Source organism: Neltuma alba, unplaced genomic scaffold (assembly GCF_004799145.2).
Source record: "Neltuma alba isolate B1F8T4 unplaced genomic scaffold, ASM479914v2 tig00012094_pilon, whole genome shotgun sequence".
NCBI classification, from domain to species: Eukaryota; Viridiplantae; Streptophyta; class Magnoliopsida; order Fabales; family Fabaceae; genus Neltuma; species Neltuma alba.
In genome coordinates this window covers 188171-198408 of record NW_021636651.1, presented here as the reverse complement: position 1 = coordinate 198408, position 10238 = coordinate 188171, and the positions used below count along the sequence as shown (strand labels likewise).

At 34.8% G+C, this 10238-nt stretch overlaps 1 protein-coding gene across 1 annotated transcript; it reads right to left on the bottom strand.

Annotated features, from left to right (window-relative positions):
* Positions 1 to 228: 228 nt before the first annotated feature.
* On the bottom strand, positions 229 to 6927 carry LOC114722458 (DEAD-box ATP-dependent RNA helicase 16). The gene is made up of 16 exons (XM_028908492.1): positions 6785 to 6927; positions 5586 to 5765; positions 5274 to 5432; positions 5082 to 5171; positions 4807 to 4935; positions 4401 to 4501; positions 3905 to 4019; positions 3180 to 3311; positions 2886 to 2951; positions 2525 to 2704; positions 2210 to 2305; positions 1862 to 1999; positions 1262 to 1344; positions 1114 to 1151; positions 816 to 1027; positions 229 to 598 (listed from the first exon to the last, which is right to left on the bottom strand). The coding sequence occupies exons 2-16, from the start codon at positions 5754 to 5756 to the stop codon at positions 539 to 541; spliced, it is 1770 nt and encodes a 589-aa protein (XP_028764325.1). The 5' UTR covers positions 5757 to 5765; positions 6785 to 6927; the 3' UTR covers positions 229 to 538.
* Positions 6928 to 10238: the final 3311 nt, after the last annotated feature.

Here is a 10238-nt window from a genome sequence, read left to right as displayed (position 1 = left end):
TCAAACTTTTCTCTGGCTTTGGGGGATTAAGATCGTGCTTCAAAATAATTGCGAGTCTAATAAAAGAACCGTTTGAGAGAAATAAATTTCACTTGTACTGTTAAACAACATAAATTTAACCTCTATTTCTAGTTGGTTCTGTATCAAATGACCTTAATTTCATCATATTTAAGGACAAGTGAGGAAAACCCCTGATTAGAGTCCTAGTTTCCAAATGACAATATAGACTGGAGAGAAAAAAGAGAAACATAATTAGAAAAATTGCCTATATATATTCTCCATAACCACCTCTTCTCTATCACTTTGTAGTGCCCAACAGATGGGGTGAGTGAACTTCACCTGCCATCCCCATCTCTCTCTCTCTCTCTCTGTGTGTGTTTGTGAGCAAAAAGTCACGATGCACAACTTAATTCCCTACAAAAATAGCGATTACAAGACTATTTCAACTAATGTAAATCATTTGGAGTGAACAAAATTGTGGATCCTCCCAGTCTTGACCCAGATGACCCGGCTTTGTTGAAGAAGAAAACCATATTGATCAAACTTCATTCTTCTTCCTGCGCTTATGCCCATCCCCTCTGTGTGGTTTTTTCGGCCCCTAGGTCCAAAATTCATCAAAATCTGTCAGCTATAAAAGCAACATTTCTTTTTCCTCCCTCACATTTGGTACAAGCAGAATAAAATAAAATTTCAAAAAAATAATTTTGCAGATGCCAAATTCAATTCCCTTCATGGCTACCAAACAGGGTTGACTAGTCAAGAAGAAATTAAAATCTGATCACAAGAAAAGAAAGGTTAAAAAAAAAAAACTATACCTTAGCAGATATAGCTTTCAGAGGGTCTCCACCTTTTCTGAACTTTTTCCTTTTGGATCCCCGTGAGCGATTATTATTTCCCATTGCATCCCTTGCAAGCTTGACCATTTCACTTGCCTCTTTGGTTGATTTGTCTACCAAATACTCTGGCACATCACGTAGGTGTGAAGGAGGGGCATTTTTGCTCAAAACTTTGTCATGTTTCAATAGATCTGCACAAAAACATTGTCAATATTTCAAGATTTCTCTGAACATAAATTAAAAAAGTGCGAATACTTGAATCAACTAATTGCATTACCTAGGTCCCTTGGATTAGATTCAAAGTGAGCCTTTAACCTACAAGGTAGACCATGGGAGAAGTGCAGGAACAGATTAGGAAGGGAACAAACGCAAAGAAGGAAGATACATTTCTCAAGCATACAAAATGTTATTAGTTAAGAACTCACTTTTCAGAGTTCAGAATTTCGTTCCTCAAATCCTGGGCTCGTGATTCACGAACCGCGATTTTTGTTACACTCTTTGCAACATCCTGCAAAAGAAATCTACGCATTATTATTGTTCACTGCCTAAAGCAGACATTTAGGTCCAATATGCTAAACTATGCAATACATCTCCCCCCAGTATCAAAGGAAAGACCAGGCAGATGAGGCAAGGACTATTCAATGCAGTTTATCACAAACAATTAACCTTTATGGTAGAGGATACATGCTTCTTAATATGGTCAACATGTAACAGACAGATGACTTCATATTCCAAAATTAAAATTTGTGAGCCTGTTGACGTCAAACTATAAAAGCACCTAGAGTTCCTGTGCATTTACATAGAACTCAGTATAAGCACTGCTTGTGAGATATACAGTTCTCTGTCTTAAAATTGAAAACACATGTAAGATAAAATACTTCAATTTCACACAAACTGTTGAAGCAGAAGCATCTCAATCAAAGATGCACCAAAAGAAGGAAAATTCTCAGATTTCATACCAAGGACAAATGCCATAAAAAGTCACGACAAACTTTCTGCAAGGAAAAAGGTAGATGATAATTCACCTCAGCCCGATACCGTAAAGATTCCACAGCATTCTTGGTGAGCAATGGAAATTCAGCAATTGTGTTTGAACCATCGTTTTCATCATCCCCAACAAAAGATTTTATTTCATCTAAAGTTTCCATCTCATCAGTAGAAACCTGTAAAGACATGAAAAATTAGATTGACAAGACATCCATGAACCCTTTTTTAACAAGTATAGTCTAAATCATGACCAAGCATTTTGCAGGTCAAAACTACATTTTATCTCCCGTGCATTGATGGACCAAAACCGAGACTACAAAGCCAAATCTAATATTAAATCAGAAATTCCCTCACAGGTAGGAAGATTTTGCTTGTCTGAAACTCACCAAAGATATAGAAGAACCAGAATTGTATGCTCTTCCAGTACGTCCTATCCGATGGACATATCCTGCAACACTTTGAGGCATTTCAAAGTTTATAACCTGTCCATAAACAACAGTAAGCGTTAACTGATTGACAGAGACAAACATGGCAATGACGGCAGTTTCCCAAAAAAGAAGATATAAAAGAAATCGAAAAATCACAATCAGATAATGTTCTAACTTCAACAGCATATTCTTGAGAAATAAATGATGGAACTGTTTCAATATGTGAATAGCAAACACTGACATGCAGACACATGAAAGAGATAATTTGCATACCGTATATACATTTTTAAAGTCAATTCCCCTCACAACTCCAAACTCAGAATCTAATTTTTGCTTGACATGTTTTTTGGACGTCCGCATCTCACCATTATTTTCTTTAGTTGCTTCATCCTTCTCCTTCATGTGGCTGTCATCGGTTGCAATAAGATAATCAAAGAGGCCAGCATTGAATTCCTGGATAAAGCCAGATTTACTTGTTAAAAACAAAAGTGAGACCATACAGAGCCATAAACAATAATAATATAGCCCACAATAGAACAATGCCAGAGTGTTTTAACTATTTAAAACAAGAATAATAACAGCCATTGTACAGTGGGGACAAGAATTCAATCATATAATCTTATTATGAACCTACCTCAAGAATATGGAGACGGGAATTCTGTGGCAACTCGGCATTTAAAACAGCAGACTTGATTCCAAACTAGGAAGAAGTAGAAAGGAAAGCAAAAACGAGTAATACAACCCCACAACAGTGAGCAAGAATATAACAAGCAGTAGCAGAAATGAAAAGAGAACTTTGAGTAAATGACAATATTTTGAACACAAGGCAGAGAGAGAACAAGAATAATGCTTATTAGCTATTGTATAGGTTAACAGGTAATATGACGTAAATAAAATTTACTAGTTGCATGAAAGGAAGCTTGCATACCTTCTCCAAGAACAGTTTCAATCTGAAACTCATGTCTATGCTATTGGTAAATATTAGAACTTTCTTTTGGACCAACCCCAACTTCAACAAGGCAAGGATGTAGAGCAACTTATCATGGGCAGGGCATGAGATCTGAGACAAAATACTTTATTAGAACAATTAAAGGCTGTTTAAGTATGAAGAACTTTGGTCAACAGGCATATATTAGTATGCAAACAAGAGTTAATGAGAATAAAAGGTTTTAAGAATCAACAATGCAAAATAGAAGTTTAATTTATCATCGGAGTGAATATTGCCATATGCAGAAACAATAGATAATATCTTCACACAAGATTAAAACAGATGTGAATCTCAGAAGACAAAGCACAGTAAAGGCTCTACCTATACCTTGAGAAAAATACCGTCCCCACATCTCCCCAAAAAGACAATATAGAAATAAAAATAAGAGAGAGATTAGAAATGAATGACCAAGGAAAAATTGTACCAGATGATACCAATTCACAGTTAGTAGACACTTCGTGTGTGTGTGTGTGTGTGTGTGTGTGAGAGAGAGAGAGAGAGAGAGAGAGTGCGTGCTTGTATGTGAGAGAGCGAGAGTTGATCTCAGCTTTCTGTTAACTTCATCACAGCAAGCCAGTCAGTCATATTTGAGAAGCAGCGAATTAGCTAAGTTTTCCACAAGATCAAGAAGACAAGAGGGCCAAATGCTATAGAAAATCTCTTACCCAAAATTGTTGAACATTTTTAGGAATAATCTCATCCTTCTGGTTTCCTAGTTCAGGCAAAGTCAAAATAAAGGGGTTGTGCAGAATCAACTTCTTTAGTTTGTCAACATCAGCACTGCAAATGACAATTTATTAAACTGCGATCAGGAAGGTTGAAGCATTCATAACTCATAATTACAAAGAAAACAAGACAAAATGTCATGATACAATTTAAGTGATTTAAAATTGCAGTCTGTGAATGGTCACAGTCAGAAACTTCCACTAAAATTCTACTCAGGCCAAATTTCATTAATAGCAAATGCGTAATCTTCAATTTGTTCAAAAGAACAAAGGAAAATAATTTTCGGGTTTGTTTTAGTTTCATATTTTATCATTTATTGAAACAAGATGAAGAACCAATAAAGACACTGGTAAGTCTTTGAGCAAAGTAACTTTCCCGTGACATCATAAAGCACCCAAGTTAGACAACTGAGAAGAGCCAGAAAAAATAATCCACCTTGATGTTGCGGACATAAGAAGACACTGGCAACTTCTGGGTACATGGGCTGAAAAAGCTTTTATATCATTTTCATAGCCGTATGACAATAGAAGATCTGCCTGAAAGCACATGAACATAAATTATTAACCAACCACAAAAATAAGCGAAGAAGACTTGAGCTTTACTCAGAGGCTTCTTAGATGATATTGGTGAAGTAAAATGAATAAATCAATTTGAAGAAACTCCCTTAACTAAAAATATATAGCAAGTACCAAAACACATCCTATCATAATAAACATCACATCAGAGAAGTCAACCACAGTGCACGAATAATTTAACACAAGAAAGAAAATTAATTGTCCCAAAAAGGGCAGCAAAGTTAAATCAAGAATCAAAAGTACTAACAACTTATATTTGAACTTACCTCATCAAGAACTAGAGTCTCAAGGGAACCATTAAAGGATGTTGATTTAAGTACGCCAGTGGACAAGCATTTAGCAATACAAGCAGGTGTGGAAATCAATACATCAGGAGGTCCAGTCATTGCTGTCCGCTGCAACAATTTAGAGCAAAAACGGATTCATCCATTTGCATTTGCAGTAACAAAAATCTTAAACTGGAAAGTGGAAAGCCGTCAATCTTTCGAAAGCACAATCAAATGCTAAGTAGTGACAACAAATGAAAAGAAAGTAAACCAACCAGATCAGAAGCCTTCATATTGCTAGTCAATTGCACAGCTTTCAGTTGAACTCTGCATAATTCTATGAGAGATGAAACCTCTGCATATACCTGATAATATAAATGCAAATAAAAGTTGAGCAACCAATACCAAAATGGAAGATGAGATAAGAACAATATGGAAGTAATCAAATTGGAAAAAAGTTAACAAACCTGCTGACATAGTTCTCGAGTTGGAACAAGAATGAATGCATTGGGTGATAATTTCTTTCTTTGAACAGTATTAGTAAACAATTTTTGAAGCAATGGAAGAAGGTATGCAAATGTCTTGCCAGAACCTGTCTTTGCTCGAGCAACTACATCCTTACCTTCCTGGAAATGATTAGCTATACAGTAAAGAATCTACCAACTAGAAACATTAATCTATCAACAAAACAAATATATTCGACCAAACATCAGGATTTATATATGAGAAGCAGTTGTAGTGAACTTCAAAGTAAACAAAATTAAAGTAGAAGGACTCACCAATATGAGTGGAATGGCCACCTGTTGAATTGGAGTTGGTTTCTCAACCCCCTTTTTGAGCAAGGCACGAATTAGGCGTGCATCCAATCCTAACCCTTCGAAAGTTTGGTCTTCTGTGACTTCATATTCATGCAGCGTTTCTTTTGATATATTTTCATTTGTTTTGTCCATGAGAACCAACTAAGCACACAGTTTAAGATCAATACTATTACGATTATTGTGCCCAATAGGTGAATATTGTTTAATATCACCAGTTCTATGCTCACTGGCGAGCTATGAGTGAATGCAAGCCAAACCAAGATTTTCTTTTTCTCACAAAAAAAAAAAAAAAAAAAAAAAAAAACTCACATATGTCGTATTTGTATTACCATAACAGATTAAAAATAAGCAGCAAAAACAGAACAAGAGAAGTATGATTATTTGAGTGTTTTCATAAGCAAAACAATGCGAAAGTACAGCAAAATATTTGGAAAAAATCATTATAAGAGTATGCAGAAATTACACAGCACATAAAGGCCATATTTTTGTGGTGAATTTGCAGACCCTCATTATTATGTATAGCCATTTGACATGGGAACCAACATATATCACTTGAAAAAGGATGGAATCTCTCAATCTCATACACCTAGTGACAAGCTTTCCTCAATTGATCAATGATTTATAAAACGGAGAAGGAGAGAAAGCATCGCTCAGATTTCAATTTCTCAATTATTGGCAGGTCAAGATCTAAAGCCTCATCAATGCACGCTCCGGGGGGAGGGGATTTACTTGCATCAAACTGAGATAAAAACGAGCATTATTTAGTCTGGTTTCATTTTATCCCAAGGTCGTAGTATCGTTAGAGTTCAAAATTCAGCGGAACAGCAAATACTCCTTAAGGATATCATTCATGTATAACATTCATGTTCTAAGGCAAACTCGCGACACCATCTAATCATGAAAATCAAACCTTAACCACCTAAAGAGAAAAGCCCAGATACCAAAAGTTGTGACAATATTCGGACAAAGCAACAGGGCAAGTTAAACTGTGGCAAAAGGTAAACCACGGCAGCGAGACAGAGGAGAGCAGCGTTAAAGGTCTCCTTAACATGCGAGCTGCTAAACTACCATTCATAATAGCACCAAATGGGAAGTATATATATTTCAAACAAGTCATTCAGGGAAGCATTCAGCACTATGGAAGAAGCACACTAACATACCTGAATTGAACTCAAAACTGAAGACAAGGTCTCTCGGTCTTTATAGCTTTGTAGCTCTATCAAATGGCGCCGCCGCCGCCGCCAAGTGCTCCGCTCTCCCCTCTCGGCCACCCTAGCGTTATTGGAAGTGAGTCGCGGTTGGGAACGCAAGTCCTTCTTCGGGGGCCAAGTAGAGATTTTAGGTAATTAAACTAAGGGAGAAGTTCACTTAAGGACCACTACAACTACAGCTAATTTACTTCAAGTCCCAAAAATCTGAAACTTCGCTGTAGCCTCATAGGTGTAAATAAATTATTTTTTGGTGTAAAAGACATTGTTGCCACTGAAGTTTATTGCATCTGAAACTTAGAGAAAAGAATCTAATGGAAAAGAATCTAATGGATTGCTCATAAAAGCTCCTCTCTAAAAATATCACTCCATCCTCTAACTTTTCGATGTGTTCTATCAGCACCGTTGCTACCATTCTGTTGAGTCCATTGTCGATGTCGTCATCGCATCCATGCATTTGATCACCATCATTGTCAACCTCGCATTCTGTTGCTCTCACTATTCTTTGCTACTCACTATTGGCCTTCGACAAGTTTGTTCCAATAAGCTCTCATTCTCATTATCTCCATTTTGGTTCAGCTAGCATCCTCCATCTATTTACTATGGTATGGGTTCTTGTGCACTTGAACAAACTTTGTTAGATTTTTCATCTCTTTTTTGAGTTGTGCAAAGGAGGTTCTATATGGTTTTGATCCTAGACAATCATTGCATTGCTGTTGTATTTATATGTGAGGTTTTATATGGTTTGACCATTAGTGCTTTATAATATAGGACAAGAAAGAAATTAAATGAATAGCTTATTAGAACTTAAGATGAGTTGCGTTATCATTCTTTTTCATATTTGCAAACATATCAACTTTTACTTTCAAAGGAGTGTTAAATCTTATAGGGCCTCTTTATTCCAATATCCTCTACTTGATTCTACCTAATATTCTTCTATAAATGAATTGGTGACAGTGTAACATATGGAGGATTATAAGTCAAACATTGATAATAAAACGACTGCTTGTTAAATATTCACAAGTCTGGGAGGGATAATGCACAATTAGAATTAAAAAATTTACAACAGAGATATGTGAATTAGCAACAGAAATACATCCATTTATAAGTGGACTAATATAACTAAAAAGTTGGACATGATAATGTACAATTCTGGAGAGACAATCCACATTGAAATTAGAAATTTGCAGCAAGGATGCATGAAAACAAGAAAAATATATCCATTTGCAAGTGTGGACCAATATAACTAAAAAGGTTGAACATGATGTACAAGTATGAAGAGATAATTTACAAATGGAATTAGAAAATTTGCAACAGTGATACGTGAATTAACAACAGAAATACATCCATTTATAACTAGAACAACGTAACTTAAAAAGAAGAACGTGATAATGGACAAGTCTGGAAAGACAATTTAGATCTAAAATTAGGAAATTTACAACAAGGATACGTGAATTAACAACAAAAATACGTCTATTTACAAGTGTACTAATATAACTAAAAAGCTAAACATGATAATGTACAATTCTAGAGAGAGACAATTCACAACTAGAATTAGGAAATTTACATTAAGGATACGTGAATTAACAACAAAAATACATCCATTTGTAAGTTAGCTAATATGTTCATACATTTACATTGTTGCCAGCTAATTTTAGTGCTTATTATAGCTTATCATCAAGTACCATCATGAAATATTCCAACCCATCCCAAAAATCCTAAATGAGTTGTTATAGCTATTTCCCCTACCAAAATTTACATTAAGGATACGTGAATTAACAACAAAATAACATCCATTTGTAAGTTAGCTAATATGTTCACCATTTACATTGTTGCCAGCTATTTTAGTGCTTATTATAGCTTATCATCAAGTACCATCATGAAATATTCCAACCCATCCCAAAAATCCTAAATGAGTTTGTATAAGCTTTCCCTACAATCAAAAATACATATTGGAATTCATATATATGCAAAAGTAGTTGTATATTAAACAACCAAAAAAGACTATTTTCAACAATAAAGTCACACAGGGTTCAAATTTCTACAAGTCTTTCTAGTGTGACTAATTTTACCATATATTGAACAATGATACACTTTCTTTTGCTAGAATTGTGATTCCATTCTCCTAATTCTACATCTTCCAGGATGACGAGTAGTTATTGGTAGTTGTAGTAAGATAGTAGGTGAGTAATCATCATATCAAAGATAATTTAGCTTAGAAATGTCATAGTCTCAACTAAGATCATAAGTCTGCCATAAATTTTTTTCTTGGGCTAAGAGCAAAAAGCAATCCTCCACATATGCATATACATTACCATAGTTCTTCTTTATTGCACTATCCAACTGTGACACTTGTGTCAAATCTTTTTCATTTTTGCAAACATAAACATGCCTGTTGCTATGATTGTAGTCAATTAATTGTCCAACTCCCACATCATCAACAAGGTACAATAATTTTTTCCTGTCAAAATTAACTATTTACTTCATCTTATATTGACAATTCCTAGGCCACACATCATTTGTTACCATCCTCTGTAGTTCTACATATGTAATCCCTTTTCCTATCAATCTTCTACTTATAATCCCCCTCCATATATCATTTTGCCTTCTAAGGTCTTCACAAATTCACCTCCCATGTGAAAGATACAAGATAATTGTTTTTCACTATTGCTAATCATATATAATCCTCTATTGCACATTATTCAAGTATCAATTTCAATCAATTTTAAAAAAATTCAACACAGTATGTGTTTACAACAGGAATTTGCAAATTTACAACAGAAATATGAGTTTTCACAACACCAAATTACCATTTTCCTATACAACTCAAATTTGCAAATTTACAATGCAATTATAGATTTTGACAAGATCAAATTACCATTTCTCTATGCAATTAACTTTCATATCAGCTACTCAAGCACATTTACCCATTTCCTCTCATTCCTATCTTCCTAAGTTCCTTCAACAGTGTATGACAGTAAATCTTCATCCACTTTTCAAAAATCATCGACACCTAATGTTTAACAAATTAAAATAAGAAGAGGATGATAATTGCTTTCTAAAATCAAACGTACTATCAGATTTTCCCTCACTTACCCATTCATTTTAATACTCATTTATGCCTTATTCACCCATCACAGCCCATCGGTACTCACCAACTCAGATGAAAAAGAAAACAAAATTTTATGTCACATACCAAGTACTAGTGACAATGACACCGTAGGGTAGAGTTGGATGGCAATGGACTTAATGGAATGATCACAGCAGTGTCGATGGAACATGTAACATTCCATTTTTTTTATCTTATTATAGGATTTAGATTATATGGGTGAGATTAATTCATAATATTTAATATTAAAGCTTATTGAACAAATTGTAAATTATAATTTCTGTTATATACATATAA

Excerpts from the sequence above, each read along its gene's own strand:
- LOC114722458 (XM_028908492.1), bottom strand. The coding sequence starts at position 5,756 with ATGGACAAAACAAATGAAAATATATCAAAAGAAACGCTGCATGAATAT. Across the intron at positions 5,172-5,273 it reads CTCGAGAACTATGTCAGCAG|GTATATGCAGAGGTTTCATC; the intron begins GTTTGTTAACTT and ends TTATATTATCAG. Across the intron at positions 4,020-4,400 it reads CTTATGTCCGCAACATCAAG|TGCTGATGTTGACAAACTAA; the intron begins GTGGATTATTTT and ends TGTCATTTGCAG.